Source organism: Chlorocebus sabaeus, chromosome 22 (assembly GCF_047675955.1).
Source record: "Chlorocebus sabaeus isolate Y175 chromosome 22, mChlSab1.0.hap1, whole genome shotgun sequence".
NCBI lineage: Eukaryota > Metazoa > Chordata > Mammalia > Primates > Cercopithecidae > Chlorocebus > Chlorocebus sabaeus.
This window is the reverse complement of record NC_132925.1, coordinates 71,223,965-71,241,503: the sequence shown is the minus strand read 5'-3', so window position 1 is coordinate 71,241,503 and position 17,539 is coordinate 71,223,965. Positions and strand designations below refer to the sequence as shown.

At 39.3% G+C, this 17,539-nt stretch overlaps 1 protein-coding gene across 2 annotated transcripts in view; it reads left to right on the top strand.

The window, feature by feature from the left end:
• Positions 1-16,601, top strand: part of TAFA1 (TAFA chemokine like family member 1) — a 542,433-nt gene extending 525,832 nt beyond the window's left edge. For both annotated transcript variants that reach the window (XM_007984924.3, XM_007984922.3), the window contains exons 4-5: positions 9,506-9,630; positions 15,466-16,601. In XM_007984924.3, coding sequence (XP_007983115.1) covers positions 9,506-9,630; positions 15,466-15,483 — 143 coding nt within the window. In that variant the 3' untranslated portion in view covers positions 15,484-16,601. The remainder of the gene's footprint in view (positions 1-9,505; positions 9,631-15,465) is intronic.
• Positions 16,602-17,539: the final 938 nt, after the last annotated feature.

Genomic DNA, 17,539 nt, shown 5'->3' with positions numbered 1-17,539 from the left:
CATGTTACCTTGTGTCATACCTTTGAAACAAGGGATCTGTCCAGGCTTCCTTCTAATGGCCAACCTACTTCTAATGCTGGCCAGTCTATCTTACACAAAGTTTTAAGTTTTCCTGGTGTCATAGTACTCCATAGTCTCCCTTAAATTCTTTTTTGAAATTTTTCAACATAGTTCCTAGTAGGGTGGGCTTATTTGTGCCTGACCTATGCTTCTTCAAGACAAAACACCACGCTCACACCACACGCACACCACAAAACAAAGAACAGACAAAAAGGGCACACACAGACTTTTGCAGTTTGCACCAAACCAAAATCAAAACCAAAATCAGAGTATCTAGAAATCCAAGCCAGGTCAAAACCAAAACCAAAGCATCAAGCAATCCAACTCAAGTCAAAAATGAAAACCAAAGTGCCAGTACAGGCACACTGTGGGTGATCAGGCCACGCTTCCACTCAAATGGAGTGGGCAAGTTCCCAAGACCAGTCCTGTCAAGCAATTCAAACCAAATCAAAACCAAAACCAAAACCAAAGTGCCAATAAAGGTACACCATGGGTGATCAGGCCATGCTTCCACTCAGAGTGGACAAGTTTCAAAGACTAGTCTTACCAAGTTTTAGATGTCCAGATTCCAAGTGCCCGTTCGTTCCCGGAGTTCAACCACTGCGTTGATCCTCCACAGAGGCCTGCCACACACTGCTCTGGTGAGGCGTCCCACCGGGGCAAATGCTTACCGGGGAGCACTCTCTGGATCTGGATCTGCATTGCTTGGGCTAGTCGGAGTCCCCCACAGGGGTGTTCCAAAGGGCAGGCTTAAGCTGCCTAAGGAGCTGCCTCGACCATCTGCCATTCACCTCGTTTCCCAGTCAGGAAACCAAGAAATGTAGCAGGACAAGCTGCAGACAGAACTCCTCAGACACTGAGTTAAAGAAGGAAGAGGTTTATTCGGCCAGGGGCATTGGCAAGACTCCTGTCTCAAGTGCCAAGCTCCCTGAGTGGGCAATTCCTGTCCCTTTTAAGGGCTCACAACTCTAAGGCGGTGTGTGCGAGAGGGTCATGATTGATTGAGCAAGCACGGGGTATGTGACTGGGGTCTGCATGCACTGGTAATTTGATTGAAACAAAACAAGATAGGGATTTTCACAGTGTATTTCTATACAATTTCCGTAATCTATAGATAACATAACCAATTAGGTTGGGGTCGATCTTTAACTACCAGGCCCAGGGTGTGGCACCGGGCTGTCTGCCTATGGATTTCATTTCTGCCTTTTAGGTTTTACTTCTTCTTTCTTTGGAGGCAGAAATTGGGCATAAGATGATATGAGGGGTGGTCTCCTCCCTTATTACAAGAAACTAAATATTTTTGTTTTCTGAAAGTATTTGTGTTTGATATGAAATTTATTTTCGGTAGTAATACAACACAGAGAATTCATGGACTCAAAAGTCAATTTTTTTTTTTTAAATTCTATGAATGCTGAATACAAAGCTAGAAGGCACTGAGTGAGCATTATAATGATCAACAACAACAACAACAAAAAAACAACGTGGATTTTATGGTGAAGCAAGCCTGAGTTTTAGTGTTAATTCCTGCACTTCCTACCTGTGTAAGCTTGGGAAAGTTACTTAATCTCTCCGAGCTTCAGTTTCCTCACTTTTAAAATGGGTTAATGATAATACCTACTTTATAGGGTTAACAGCAGCAAATCCATATGGGTCTGCAGCAACCTCAGATTCTGCCTCCTCAGAAGAAAGAACTTGACCGAATGACTTAAAGCAGAGGGAGAGACCAAGGCAAGTTTCAGAGCACAGGTGAAAGTTTATTTAAAAGTTTAGAGAAGGAATGAAAGCAAGTAAAGTACACTTGAAAGAGGGACAAGCAGGTGACTTGAGAGATCCAAGCACACAGTTTGACCTTTGACTTGGAGTTTTATAAGTTGGCTTACTTCTGGGGTTTGTGTCCCATCTCCCCTGATTCTTCCTTTAGGGGAGCTGTCCACATGTGTAGTGACCCGCCAGCACTTGGGAAGTTGTGAACATGCTCATTTGAGGCATTTTTCCCTTAACAGTTGAGTGTTCCTGGAGGAAGGTCTGTTAAACTCCATCATTTTGCTTCTTAGTGTACATGCTTGAGCCCACTCATCCAACTCCCGAGATCTTACGGGGAAGTTGCTGATGACCAGCTTCAGGTGTTTTCTATCTGTTGGGTGACTGCCTTTCCCTGGCACTGGCTGTGACCAATTATTATTTTAGAGAGACAGTTTAACAACCACCTGACCGTCACCTGATGGTTGCCAGGCATTCCTGGTGGGGGGTCATTTCCTGCCCTGCTCATGTCAACCTAACTACCTACTTTAACAGAGTTACTGCAAAGACTGAGGTAACACATTTAAAATAGCTAACAGAGAAACACATCGGAGCGCTCGATAAATGTTAATTAATCTTTTTATTATTGCATTGACCATCTTAATTCAAAATATTTAAGAATTATTTATCTTTATATTTTTCTTAGGTAGGGGTGAGAATTTTCTTCTCTCTGAAGGTTCAAATCTGTCTGTTGAAATGAAAGGACAATAGATCCACAGAGGAGAAAGTATGCAAGTGTGTTAATATGTACGTAGACATGGGAGTACCACAAATGTGAGGCCCCAGAAGAGCTGGATGACTGAAGTTTTTATACCACCCTGAGGTTACGGAAAGAATAGGGGCTTGGGTCTTCTCAGGAGGAGGAAGGGGAGGTGGCATCACTGGTTATGGAAGAATGGCAGGGGCAAAACCTGGCAAATAAAGGCTGCCTTCTTATGCAGATAAAAGCCCCTCAGGCGTCTTGGAGCACTCTCAGAAGAAAGAAATGGTAGCCTATGGTAATGGTTTCTCTGTCAGACTTTAAAAGTGTCAGACTTTGAGTCTTTCTTTTGCAGGGGTGGGCAGTGCTCAGGGAAAGCCCATTTCCATCAACTCTTTACTTCACTAATGTAGATTTCTTGTTTAGATGCAAATCGTCCCCACAAAAGACAGCATTTCAGAGCTATTTCTGTGTCTACCCTCTGAATAGCCATCTGAAAATATGCCAAAGAAGTAGTTGCAGGGGGTGCATATTTGGGTTCCCATCACTTATCCTAAGTATCTCCATGAGACAAACTAGCATTGATATTAGCTCGTTTAATTAAATCTAGTAGATCAATTCTCTTTCAAATAACCTGAAGGTTTCTAGGTAGCTTTCAGTTTGGGTGAAGAGGAGGCAATTTTGAAATTCTCTCGTTGTAAATTTTTTAAAAAATATATTACAGAAAAAAATGAGTTTATGAGAAAATTATGATTGGAGAATGTAGCTTTGTAAACCAGAATAATAATAATAAAAATCTGGGATAGGTCTCAATCAATTTGGAGGTTTATTTTGCCAATGATGAGAATACACCTGGGAAAAAGGGACACCAGTCACTGCAGGACTGTGGCCTGTACTTTTTCCAAAGAGGGTTTTGAGGGCTTCAGTATTTAAAGGGGAAAAGTGGGCCAGGTGGTAAGGAGAACAAAAAAAAAAAAAAAAAACAGAGGGAAGGTATGTAGTAAGGTGAGCGGTCATATCCTTATGAGGCTATATTAGTCCGTTTTCATGCTGCTGAAAAAGACATACATAAGACTGGGTAATTTATAAAGAAAAAGAGGTTTAATGGACTCACAGTTCCATGTGGCTGGAGAGGCCTCACCATCATGGCAGAAGTGAAAAGCACATCTTATATGGTGCTAGACAAGAAAGAATGAGAATCAAGCAAAAGGGGAAACCCCTTATAAAACCATGAGCTCTCAGGAGACTTACTTCCATGAGAACAGTATGGGGGAAACCACCCCCATGATTCAATTATCTCTCACAGGGTCCCTCCCATAACACATGGGAATTATGGGAGCTGTGATTCCAGATGAGATTTGGGTGGGGACACAGCTAAACCACATCAGATGCTTTAATGAGTGATCACTAAATCTACATGTTGCATGTGAAAGGAGTAGGCAGAGGAATGGGCAAGTATGGATTTGTCTTGTGTGTTCAGTAAATCTGCATTTTACATGAGATAAAGTAAACATAGAGTAGAGGAAGAAGTGTAATATGCATGTGTCTTGGGATGGAGAGAGGGACGATTTCTACTCCTGTCTTTGTCTTTTACCTGTGAAGATAAGAGACTATGGAGAGAGACATGTGGCCTTCTCTTGCAGCTATCTGTTTAGAAGCAAAAGGAAGGATTTGTGTGTGTGTGACTCAGTTTGCAAGCTTAACTTTTCCCTTTGGCATAGTGAGTTTATTTTATTTTCCTTTCAAACCTTGACCTGGAATGTAAAAGGATATATATGAAGATGGCCGTGTAATGTGTCGATCAGAAACAAAATTGTTCTAATAACATCTTCAGAAAAGCAACACCACGAAGAAAACTAAAATATTTTACCCCCATATATACGTCTTTGACATATTTTAAGATGGCTGTTCAGAGGGCTTATAGACAGAAGTAGCTCTGCAAATCTGTCTCTAGTGGGGAGGATTTGCATCTGTAGAGGAAAAAAAGTGAAGTAGACAACAGATGCAAACAGCTTTTCTCTGAAGCCCCCACCTTGTCAGTATTTAGAAAAGACTGACAGTCTGACACCCTGCTGTTCTCTTTGAGGGCTGCTACCTGAGAAGTTTCATCTGCATAACAGGACCACCTTTGCTAGCCAAATTTCTCTTTGCCTTCTTCCATAACCTGCTCCAAGCCCTTATTCTTTCTGTAAGCTCAAGATGGCATAAAAACATCAATCATCTTGCCTTTCTTTGGATTTTTATATTTGGAATGACTCTTTTGCACCTGTGTGCACATAATTTGTATGCCTTTTTCCCTGTTAATCTGTTTATTTTTATTTTGTTTTATATACTCAAATTAGCAACTCTGCAGGTTTAAACTTCTCTACAACTGGAAGAATGAATTGGATTCTAATAAGCCAAAGGGTAGAGCAAATCATCCAACTCTATTTAGAAGAGGCAACTCCAATGTGAATTTTTAGATATTATAACAGGTCTGAGGACATTTTTCTTCTTAGAAAGCCTTTTACCCCATGAGCCAGTGGATTTTTACAACCTTGAATTAAAGGTGATGCATGGATTTGGAGATGTATTTTTTCCCTAATGTCTACATTTTCATTTAGGAGATATTAATGCTTAAGACAAAAGGAAACTGCTTTGTTAGCTTGCAACAAAGTAGATCAGCTCCAAGAGGGCACAGAGCAGCCTGAAGGAGGAGGAATAGGGCTTAGAAGGAGGCAAAAAAAAAAAAAGAAAGAAAGAAAGAAAAAAGAAAAATGCGAAAAGCTGACCTCACTGGTGGATATGCATTATTCGCATGACTGTGAAAAAAGGGTGACAAAATGCTAAGGTGAAGGACTGTTGGGAAAGGCAGTTTCTTCTCATGCTAAGACCAAAGGGTTTCCATTCTTGATGGTTTAGATTCAGGGCAACAGTATTGAAATATTAGGTGGGCTTTAAGTGGATACGCATCAGAAATGGTAGTAAATGTGACTGGACTGTTTCTGATTACGTGCTCACCCAAAGGAAACTTCAGATTATAGGTTTTCAATAAACACTGGCAAACCTTGATTTGTATCTTATGTATGTAACTGGAGATTTTACAATTTATTCTTGTTCCCTTCCCTAGCAGCAAGAAAAAAAGTGTATGTTTTTCTTGCTGCTATAACATGTGCTTCGCTTATGTAATATTGTCATCTCTTCATTCACATAAATAAAGTACTTTTACCCATGACAAGAATCTTCCTTTACTCCACGCCCAGATACAGATCACTGCCATCAAAAACAAAACAAAACAAAACAAAAACCTTTAAACTCTCAATCATTCTATACCCTGTGGAGGATTTGTGTCTTCTGTTAGAACTCTATGTTTTACCACAATATTACATTGTCTTACGTATGAATAGAGCTATTTAGAAGATTTTACCACCTATGCTTACTGGCCATATCCAATGGAATTGCATCATATGTAATTTGGTCTGGTTCACATTTAAAGTAAAAATTAAATATGGCAAAATTACCCTTGAGAAATTTCTTAAATTGACAATATAATAGAGTAGACATGTGCGTATAGAATCCTACTGTCACCTTAAGGGAAGAGCCTGAAGCACAAAATGTAATTTGAAGAGTTTATTTGAGCCAAAATTAGGATAGCTGCCTGGAAGACTCAGACCCAAGTAACCTTGGATGTGAGATCCACTGGCCATAGTTAAAAGCAAGTTTTTAAAGGGGAAAAAAGGGGGATTGGGGCAAAGTTTTTATTAGGAATTCTCATTGGTTTATAGAAATAACATTAATTAGTGATTGGATATCCATTGCTAAGCTATAGGGCATGGGATATGGTGTCCACTGAGGCATTATTAGGTTAATGCATAGCTATTTGCAGCAATTGCAAGCTATCTCCTTAGATGATTGCGTGTCTCTAAAGAGAGAAAGCAGGGTGTGATTGCTATCTCATTTTATACCTCCCTGGGCCTAATAATTTGAAAAGGCTCACACTCCTCACATAAAAGTTCTTTTCTTTCTTCACTACATAATAATTTTATTCAAAGTAAAGATTGAGGAACACTGAATTCTAAAGAAGGGGAAGTCCGAAGTAAGAAAAGCATAGAAGGAAAGCCTAAGTGCAAAGAGATGTCTGGATGTTTAAACCATTCTGCTTTTAAGTCAGCAATCTCATCCTCTAGCGAACAGTGGATAGAGAGAGAATTTTTTTTTTTTTTTTTTTTTTTGAGACGGGGTCTCGCTCTGCCCCCCAGGCTGGAGTGCAGTGGTACAATCTTGGCTCACTGCAAGCTCTGCCTCCCAGGTTCACGCTATTCTCCTGCCTTAGCTTCCCAAGTAGCTGGGATTACAGGCACCCACCACCACTCCCGGCCATTTTGTTGTTGTTGTTGTTGTATTTTTAGTAGAGACGGGGTTTCACCATGTTAGCCAGGATGGTCTCGATCTCCTGACCTCGTGATCCACCCGCTTCGGCTTCCCCAAGTACTGATTACAGACGTGAGCCACCGCGCCCTGCCAAGAGAGAAAATTTTAATGTGCTCCTGCTTTGCTGTGGGGTTTACTCCATCCCGTTTTAATGTTAATCCTCTGTGATGTTATCATATTTCATTTGGCTTCTTTGTTGTTATGAGACTTAAACATCATGGTAGAGAGCATCTTTGGAACATGGGGGATGGAGGGGAGTGAGTAAAGAATCAGGGTTCTGGTCCAGTGTAAAAACAGCCAACCAGAAAACATCGTGAGACAAACACCTGGCTGACATTTTGAGGATTCTGCATGGGAAAAGCTCAGGTGGAGTTGGGAAGAGCTAACACAGGGAGGAGCTACAGAAATGACTGGTGCTTGTGTAGAAATCGTTTTTCAGTCAAGGCGTTAAGGGAAATGTAGAGTTTCTTGATTTGCGTTGAGTGAATCTAGTCACTGGTTCTATAAAATTTTGTTATCAGAAAACCTGTGCTGTAAATATTTAATACATACACTAAATTCATTGCCAGCTTCCAATTGTAGTCATTCTTTATATCGTCCTGAAAATTAGGGCAGTTTTATCAGAGGCTCAACTTTTCATAGTTCCTCCCACAAAAGGTAACCACAACCCATATCAACTATACTCTCAATGGTAAGGAAATATTTTCATCTAATATTACTCTTGACTTTTATTTTGCAACTTTTCTTTTGTACTTTCAGTCAATTCATTTTTTCTTTTGCCAGGCCTTTGAAATTCTTCAAGGCCCTAGGCTAAGGGATAAACCCTAATGCTTGGTGGATAAATTGGCCTTTCTGAGAAGAATTCCTCAGTCATTCTGAAGAATATTGAGGCATTTTGTCCCCTTCGTTGAATAGAAATAGTGCAAGTTCTATGCTCTACAAAAGCTAACAGCACAAAAGTTCCTCAAGACCCAAAAATTAAGTGTAGGGTCTTCATCTTCTGAAATTTTGATGAAAAATCAAAAGGCACGAGGGCAAAAGGCAGATTAATAAAAGAAAAGACATACAAATTTATCAATATGTACATAAGGGAGAATCACAGTGATTACACTAACCCCCTAATGGCATATAAAACCGTATATACTATCTTGAAGTTACATGAAGAATGGGGACTCAGTGCATGGCCCAAAAGAGGTTATGATGGTAAATCAGGTTATATGGCAAGACAGGTTAGGGAAGGGAGAAAAAAGGAGGCCTGGTTAGCAATGTTGGTCTCACAGGTAGCAGCCCTCAGAGAAAATAGATGGTACATATTTATTTTAGGCCTTTAAAAGTTTCAGACTCTCAGTTAATTTTTCCTAGACTGGACAATGGGGGCTTCAGAGAAAACCTGGTTGTATCAGTGCAGATTTTCTGTATAGATACAAATCTCTCCCTTGAAAGAAAACTTTGCTGGGCTACTTCTGTTTGCTGGCTCTCTGAACAGCCATCTCATACTATGTCAAAGAAGTATATTTTGGGGTAAAATATTTTTATTTCCTTCATGAGTCTTCCTCTTCCATATGCTTTCATCATTAAAAAAAAAAAAAGATTTTTTTAATTGCCTGTGGGTTTTTCCTGTCCATGCACAGACAAAATCTAATTCACTGAGACCATGATATTGCAGTAAAAAGTTTAATTAAGGCAAGGCTGGTCACATGGGAAACCTGGAGTTTTCACTCAAATTAGTCTCCCCAGAGTCTTGGAAGTTAGGATTTTTCAAGGGTAGCAAGGGGCTAGGGAATGGGGAATGTTGATTGTTTGGGGATGAAATCATACAAGTCTGGCAAATGGTCCTCATGTGCTAAGTCAGCCTCCAGGTGGGGGCCACAGGACTGGTTGAGTCCTGAGTGCATGGGTCTCAGTGGAGTCAGTTGGTTGCTAGAATGCAAAAGTCTGAAAAACATCTCAAACAGTCAATTTTCAGTTCTACAATAGTGATGTTATCTACAGGAGTAATTGGAAAATTACAAATCTCGCAGCCTCCCGAACAATAGCTGATTGTCATTTAACTACTTCTATATCTTAAGAGAATTCAGGCCTCTCTCATAGTCCTAACTTTGTGGCCTTTCATTAGTTTTACAAAGGTAGTTTACTTTTGGGAAGGGTTATTATTATCCTTGCTTTAAGTTTAAACCAAATTCCTCCCAAAATTAGCTTGGCCTATGCCCAGAAATGACCAAAGATAGCTTCAATGTTAGAAGCATGATGGAGTCAGCTATGTTAGGTTTCTCCTACTGTCATAATTTTGAAAAGGCAATCTCAATCCCTAACAAGACACTCCTTGATGAAACCAGACCACATAATTACATTTGCATTATAAGACATAGAGATTAAAATCTTATTTTTCTTAATAGAATTTTCTTAACTAGTCATGGAGGATTAAAGAGGACTTAGTGTGCTTCCAAGAACGTGGAAATCTGCAGAGGGACACAACGTCAGCGTTCAGGTTGTTTGGATAAGTTTCAAACACAGTTGTTTCCTGTTTTTGCACAGCCTCCATAGTGATTGGGAAATGGTGGTGTGAGATGGAGCCTTGCCTAGAAGGAGAAGAATGTAAGACACTCCCTGACAATTCTGGATGGATGTGCGCAACAGGCAACAAAATTAAGACCACGAGAGTAAGTGCACTTATTTCAAAAGTGTTTTGCATGTTACAGACTGTACTATCTGAGTTTGGGCTGAGCAAACAGCATCCACAGAAGCTTTGCACAGGAGAGAAGAACGATTCTCCTGTGACAGAAAGCCTTCTTAACTATGCAGATCGCTGTCCATCAATGAATGAGGCATTAGAGATTGAACTTGACTTTTCCACACTGAGCAGTTTAGTGTTTCTGTCACAGACTCATAAATTAAGTTGGGTTTCCAGCCAGAGGGGAGAGGACTCATGAGATAATTATTCAGATAACTCATCCAACATCTATAGTGCTCAGAATGATAATCAAATAAAGTTCCTCCCTAATTCATCCAGATGATTTGCTGAAAGGGACTGCGTTTAAGTACACCTACAGAAGCCATTTTCTAATAGTTCTTTAAAAGAGTTCTGTGATGATCTTTCAGAGAACTGAAAAGGGTTTTGGGGCATGAATAAATCATTCTTTGATTTCTCTGGTTAAATCAGGAGTGATCTTCTAAACAAATAACAACCTTCAGGGTGGGGTAATCCAACCCATCAGAATTGGTGCCCTGATGCTGGAGCACAGCCCAGCTAGCCAGATATTAACCCTGTAGTTACTGGACAACCCTGGAATCCTAAAGGGGACAGGTATGGGAGATGCTCTGGATGCTTAAGACAGTAATTATATATCCACTAATAAAAAAGTATGTCAACCTGACAAGTGTGGTCATATGTATGTGTACCAATTGAGTATCAGCCCTGTTTCTCTCTCTCTCTCTCTTTCTCTCTCTCTCTTTGTGTGTGTGTGTATGTGTGTGTGTGTGTGCATGCCTGTGTGTGTTTTAATTTACAGGAGTTTTTTTTGAGAGAGGGGGCTCTCATTCTGTTGCCCAGGCTGGAGTGAAGTGGTGTGATTATAGCTCACTGCAGCATCTAACTCCTAGCCTCAAGCAGTCCTCCTGCTTCAGCTTCCCAAAGTGCTGGGATTACAGGCATGATCCACCACACCCAGCCTATGGAGTATTTTTTAAAGCAAGCTCCATTGGTTACAAATCCTAGTATGCTGAACTTTTACTCTACCAAAGGTCTGATGTATTTGAAAGGATGTCTCTGTTTCCTACCCCTTATTATTAATCTTGACTTACTCTTCCTTCTCAGCATCACCTTTTCAATAAATAAAGTTGGTTCTTGCATCTTTATAATGCAGAAGACAAAACTAATGCTACATAATACTATATAAAACTTATTTTTCACATATAAAATAGGTGAAAACATTTTGTGTATCAAATGTCCTTGCCTATTTTGACCACACTGACCAGTAGTAAATGGCCATATATTTCCGGCTTGCTACCAGGAGGGACCTCTGAACCATTCTAGCTTGCTAACATGCATCTGTCTGTGCCTGAGTAGCTTAATGTGGATTATTCTGTTTCATTTTAATGAAACACCTACAAAAGACATTATTCAGAAATGAGCCTGGTTCATGCAACTTATCCACAGAAACCATTTTAATTAACTAGTGGAAGGTGGGATATTAGGTTTCCCTTTGGTTACCTTTTGCCTAAAAATGATTTTTTCCAAATAATTTGAAGTTGCCCTCACAAATTGGTTTGTTTTAAGCTATTCTGAATGATGGCCAGTATGACTGGAATCTAACCACCTTTGTTTTAAGCACATTGCTGATATATTTCCTGCCAAATCTCTTTATTCTAAATAACTGAATGCCCTTTATTGAAGGCAAGTCTTGCTCTCATGGTGTCTCCAGATGTGAAACACAGTAAAGAAAAATAATTCAAGTCAGGATTTAAGTATGTGAAATTCCAAGAATACCAACTAGGAGACTTTTTGGAAGACAGAATATAAACAAAACAAAACGAAAATAGAAACAGAAATTGTTAATGCTACTTTCTTGAGACCAATGTAACTTTCTTTTATTTGGCCTCTGTAGAGTACATTTTAAAACCATCAGGCATATTGCAGATGCACCCTAGACATTTTCCGATAACACAGGAGTATTGTGCAGGATCCGATCACAGTAACAGAGACTGGAGCACACCATTTGCTACCTCCCTGGGTAGGCTGAATTCAACCCAAGCAGTTGAATGGATGAGATAAATAAATTACCATTGCAGTTGGTTTGAAAGCAGAGGATGTACCTGTTCTGACGTGTACATCCATTTCAAGCAAGGAAATAGGAGACTACTCTACAGCCATGTGAGCTGCACACCAGTCAGCTGAGAATTCTCAAGTCTGTCCTTAGAAAAGGAAAAAGAGGACACGGGAAAAGCTGTACTTTTTTTTTTTTTTTTTTTTTTGAGACGGAGTCTTGCTCAGTCGCCCGATCTCCGCTCACTGCAAGCTCCGCCTCCCGGGTTCAGGCCATTCTCCTGCCTCAGCCTCCCGAGTAGCTGGGACTACAGGCGCCCGCCACTACGCCTGGCTAAGTTTTTTGTATTTTTAGTAGAGACGGGGTTTCACCGGGTTAGCCAGGATAGTCTCGATCTCCTGACCTCGTGATCTGCCCGTCTCGGCCTCCCAAAGTGCTGGGATTACAGGCGTGAGCCACCGCGCCCGGCCAAAGCTGTACTTTTTAAACCTTCAGAGGACTCAAATGCTCTTACTGACATACATCCTCCTCCCTCCTTCTCAAGAAATTCACAGTGAAATAAGCACTTTTAAACACAAAGGGCACCAATGAAGTCCAGATAATGTATATAGGAACCATCTATTCTGTGTAAATGGTGTGTCAACGCCAGTCCTTAGATCATGTGCTCTGAAAACACATTTTATATTAACTTTTCTTCTATACCTTATGTATTCTTCTCCATCAGAGCACAAATATGCTTACTCACTTCAAATATTGGTTCTAACAATTTGACTTTAAAAATTGTTTAATTCACAGATGTACTTTAATTATTATGAGTCACATGTTCTCATTGTTCTGCTCTTATCAACAAGGTAAAAAGAAAACTACCTCTTTTGTTCTTTACTGTGTAAGACTAATTCAAAGAGAGTTCACTCAGGATAAAAAAAAAAGTTGGAGAAACACACTCAGATTAATAGCAACTGAGAGTTTCCTTCATACTATTATTTTAAAAGTAACTTCAATATAAAGATAATCACGAGAAAGCTTCCTGAGACTTCATTCTCTTTCCTACAAAAGACTGTTCCAAACTTTCATCTTTTGCAGGTTACTTCCAAAATAATCATCCTGAACAAAATTATCTTTGAAATGTGGATAAATAATGTTTCAAAGTATGATCTAATTTAAAACTTTATGGTGTTCATTTATTAAGGAAGGTGAAGAGTAGAAATGCGGTGGTTCATCTTAACTACCAGATACCCCAGAACGTCTGGACTAGCCCAGATAACAGGCCACAGTCTAAAGAAAAACCTCAGGAACAATGGATATGAGTGACATTATTACCACAGAAGGAAGGAGAAAATACAGGTGGAATTAGGCAAAGCCTTTTCTTTCAGGAGATTTGGAATAACTTTTTAAGAGAGGAAGACTCCTGGATGCCACCCTATAGAAAAGAAGCATTCACCTTGAGAGGTTTTCCAAGACCCAGCCTGGAGTAGAATAAATCTGGCAACACACACACTTCTGGGGAGAATCTCAGTCCATCTGGGTGAAGTTTCATGGCCAAATTATTCCCCTGTGTCTGCTTGATCATTGTCTCAATTGCTTTATTAAATCGCTTTGTTGGTACTTAGGAGCAAGACTAACCAACCAAAATATTGACTAGAGATTTTGTTCTTGCAGTTTTAGATACCTATTTATTTATGTCTTTTCTTTAAATTACATCAAATACATAAGTTTGAAAGTTGGGGAGGCTCTATCTCATGTATTCAGATACATGTCTATACCTTGTATATTCAGGAACAATGACTTAATTTAGAAAGACAGACTTCCCCTTTAGAGATGTAAAAATGAAAAGTATCTGAGACAGATCTTATTAAATTTAGAAAGTTTATTTGGCCAAGGTTATGAATGCATGACCTAGAGGTAGGTCTGTGCCTTTCTCCAAAGATGATTTTGAGGGTTTCAATATTTAAAGGGAAAAGGGTGGATATTGAGGAAAGAAGCAAATTTTTAAAGGTGTGGTTAGATAAGAGACAAATGGTTACATTCTTTTGGTCTTTGACCAGCCTTTCACCAAATACACCATTTACATGTGGGTAGAGGGTAGAGGAAGAGCCACCTAGGCCTTCATCTAGCTCAGTTAATCTGTATTTTTACATCAGAGGATACAATCAGATATACATTTGTCTCAGATGAGCAGAGAATGACTTAGAGTTCTGTCCTTTGTCCTGCACCTGAGGAAATAAACTATCAATTTACATTGCCAGGGTAAAATTCAACAAAGATTTTAGGGTAAAGATCTGGGACCCATAAGGAATTTCCTTGTGGTAAAATTGTGAGTGAGGTATGTGGCTTTTGAAAAATCTTTCTAGCTATATCATTTATGACTAAAACGAGAGGCAGGTTTGCCTGATATCATTCCCAGCTTGAATTTCCCTTTGGCTTAGTGATTTTGGAGTCCCTAGATTTACTTGCCTTTCAAAGACAAAATAAGTTGTTTGACAATGATGGAATAATGTCAGCTAAAAACTGAATGTCAGTTATTTGGAGGCAGGAAGAGGAAGAGAATGAAATGAGGAGAAAACCAGTTACTGGAAAAGACAAATTAACAGGTTAAAATAGCAGAACGTAATCTGGTGTAATATCTTGGGAAGTAGCAAACCACACTGGATTTGCTTCATTCCAGTATGTGAATGTCTCTCAGACAAGTGAGAAAATCAACAGTTAGTACACAATGTAAAGTCAAGTTTTATTTCCTAAAAGGAGGAGGTAGAAGACCCCAGATTGCACACTTAACCACTATAACCATCTTGTCAAATCGGTGTTTTCTGTAACTGGCCCAACACAAATCCACCTGCCTAACTCTAAAATCCTTAAATGGACTTCTACTTCTAGCCTCAGAACACTCAACTTCTAAAACTATAAAGAAGTAAGAGATAATAAAGAAAAATGCCATATTTCCTAGAATTCTAGAGTAGAGGCATCAACTCTAATAGAATTGTTATTTATGCTTGAAATTAGTGGTTCTCTGTACATGTGTCCTTTTGAATATTTGAACCTTTGGTACCCTATTCAAGTGGATTAAAAGACATCTACAGCAACAGAAATGTAATCTTGATTGCCCTTGAACATTGTGTCATTGAGTGCAACAGTTTCTCACCTTGCACAGGAACAGATTCTCATCTGTGTGTTCCTACACAGACGTGGTCTAACCTTGGCAATGACCTCACCTCATGCCAGCCCTCTACATCTTACAACAGGCCAGCTTCACAAGACCGTGGATTAACTTACTCAGTTCAGATTCTCATCAGATAGACACAGGACTGATTACATAACATGCAAGGCCAGGTGCAAAATGAAAGTGCAGGGCCCTTGTTTAAAAAGTATTAATAATCTCAAGATGGCAACAGAAGAACATTAAACCAAGCAGGAGGCTCTTTCCAGGATAGGGCCTTGTGCAACTTCATAGGTCGCATGCCTAGGAAACCAGTCCTCGATAGGCATTGTTCCAAGAGTCTCACTCCTTAGGAGTGACATCATCAATTTATTGCATTGATAAAAATATGGTGGCCTATCAATATGATCACCATTTGAAAATGACTGCTCTAAACCCTAAGATTTTTGACTTCAGATCATCTAAAAAAAGTAACATCCTGAAGATCCAAGGTGTCCTCATTTTCTGCGTAATCACATTTCTTTGTGCCTTCATTTTGCGCTGTTCTCCCTGAAATGTCTGTCTTTCTTTGGTTTCAGATTCACCCAAGAACCTAACAGAAGCATTTGTGGTAGTAAAGGAAAACCAACCCTCTGGAAAATACATTTTGAGAATCTCAAACATCTCACATATATACAAGCCAAATGGATTTCTTACTTGCACTTTGACTGGCTACCAGATAATCACAGTGCATTTACTGTGTGTAACAAAATATCCTACAGTGAGAAGATGCAGCATTTTGGCAACACCATGGAAAGTGGTCTTGAAAAAGGGTTTTCTCAGTGAAATTTTTGGGGATCATGAAGAACGATCAACTGTCTTCTAATTTGAATCTATAGTTACTTTGTACCATTTGAAATATATGTATATATATATATATAATATTTTGAAATATTATCTATTCTCTTCAAGAAATGAACAGTACCACAGTTTGAGACGACTGGTGTACCCCTTTGAGTTTTGGATGTTTTGTCTGTTTTGCTTTGTTTTGGTAGTCATTTCTTTTTCTAACGGCAAGGAAGGTATGTGCCCTTTTGAGAATTCAAGATGGCACTGACACGAGAAGGCCAGCTACAGGTGGACTCCTGGAATTTGAGGCATCATAATGATACTGAATCAAGAACTTCCTTCTGCTTCTACCAGATGGCCCAAGGAAGCACATTGTCCTGTTTTATTACTTTCTACCCTGTGCAATATTAGCATGCAAGCTTGGCTTACATAATCATACTTTATATTCAATTGATATATAATAACCGTTCTAACCTCTTCCAGGAAAATATTTTTAGAACTACTAGCTTTTCCACATATAAGAAAATGAGGATTCTTAAGGGAGCCACTCCACCATGCTATTAAGACTCTGGCAGAGTTATGGGTAGGATATGGATCCCTACATGAATAAGTCCTGTAAATACAATGTCTTCAGGCTTTGTATAGCTGTCCTAGACTGCAGAAATGTCCTCTGATTAAATCCAAAGTCTGGCATCGTTAACTACATAGTGCTGTAGCAACAAGTCTTACCATGGCATCTCTTTCTATGTTTGGTTTGCTTTTTCCAAGAGTATTCAGATCTCCTCTTGTGAGATAGGAAAGCTATGAAAGCAATTAGGTTTCAGGATGATCTATGTGACCAAATGTTGGACAGCCCTATTAAAGTGGTAAATAACTTCTTTCTAAACCTACCTGTCTTCTTTATTTTGCCATTTATTTTTACCGAATCAAACTTAACCAAATCCAGAGAATGCCCTGCTCAGAGACTCATAGTCAGCCAGAACTTTTCCCATAAGGTCTTTGTTTCCATTGTGGCTACTATTTCCTTTGTTAATATTTTGAAAATCAGAAATCCATTACTATAACTGCAGTGTCCTCAGTCAGCAAGCCGAAATGTCAGATCCCATTATTGGGCTTTCGTAGTGGTTACTGGAATAATAGATATGGGGCTAACCCCACCAAAAAATGAATGACCTTTTTCTTTTCTTGAGAGTTACTCAGCTAATGCTTATAAGAAGTAAATATCTACTTAAGTTCTAGTTTTCCTGGAGATAGCATAATCATACACTCTGTTCCAGTCATCTTGTAAGTGTATCAATTTTTATGCAAAATACATTCTCTGGAATGAATGTTGTTATGGCTTCTTATTAGGTCAGTACCACATTGGGTCCCATAGTTTCAACTTTTAAATTTAAATCTCAGGTCAAATTCAGAGGCTCCCCTATCTCTATCAAGATAGCCTGAAGTCTGATTGAACACACAAACACTCTAACCAGATAAACTGATTCTGCATCTTGAAGGCTTATAAAAGCATCAAGACAGAAATAGAATCCTGAGTGCAAAATCTAGGCTTCTCAAACACTTTCACAAAATATTTGCCAGAAGGTAGCACAAAGTTCACACCAGAAAATCAGAATATTTTGAATTTATGATCCAGATGCAAAATGTGAAGGAAAAATTTTCTATAATCAAATATATTTGGGCAAGTTTTTAAAACAAAATAGAGATATTTACTGGGGGAGTTGTCAGAGACTTTAATAAACCAAAGGGCACTGTGTGTCTTTAAAAAAGACTAGAAGAGGGGAAATCAAGTAGGAAACCTCTAGCTGGTCACATGGCTAATGG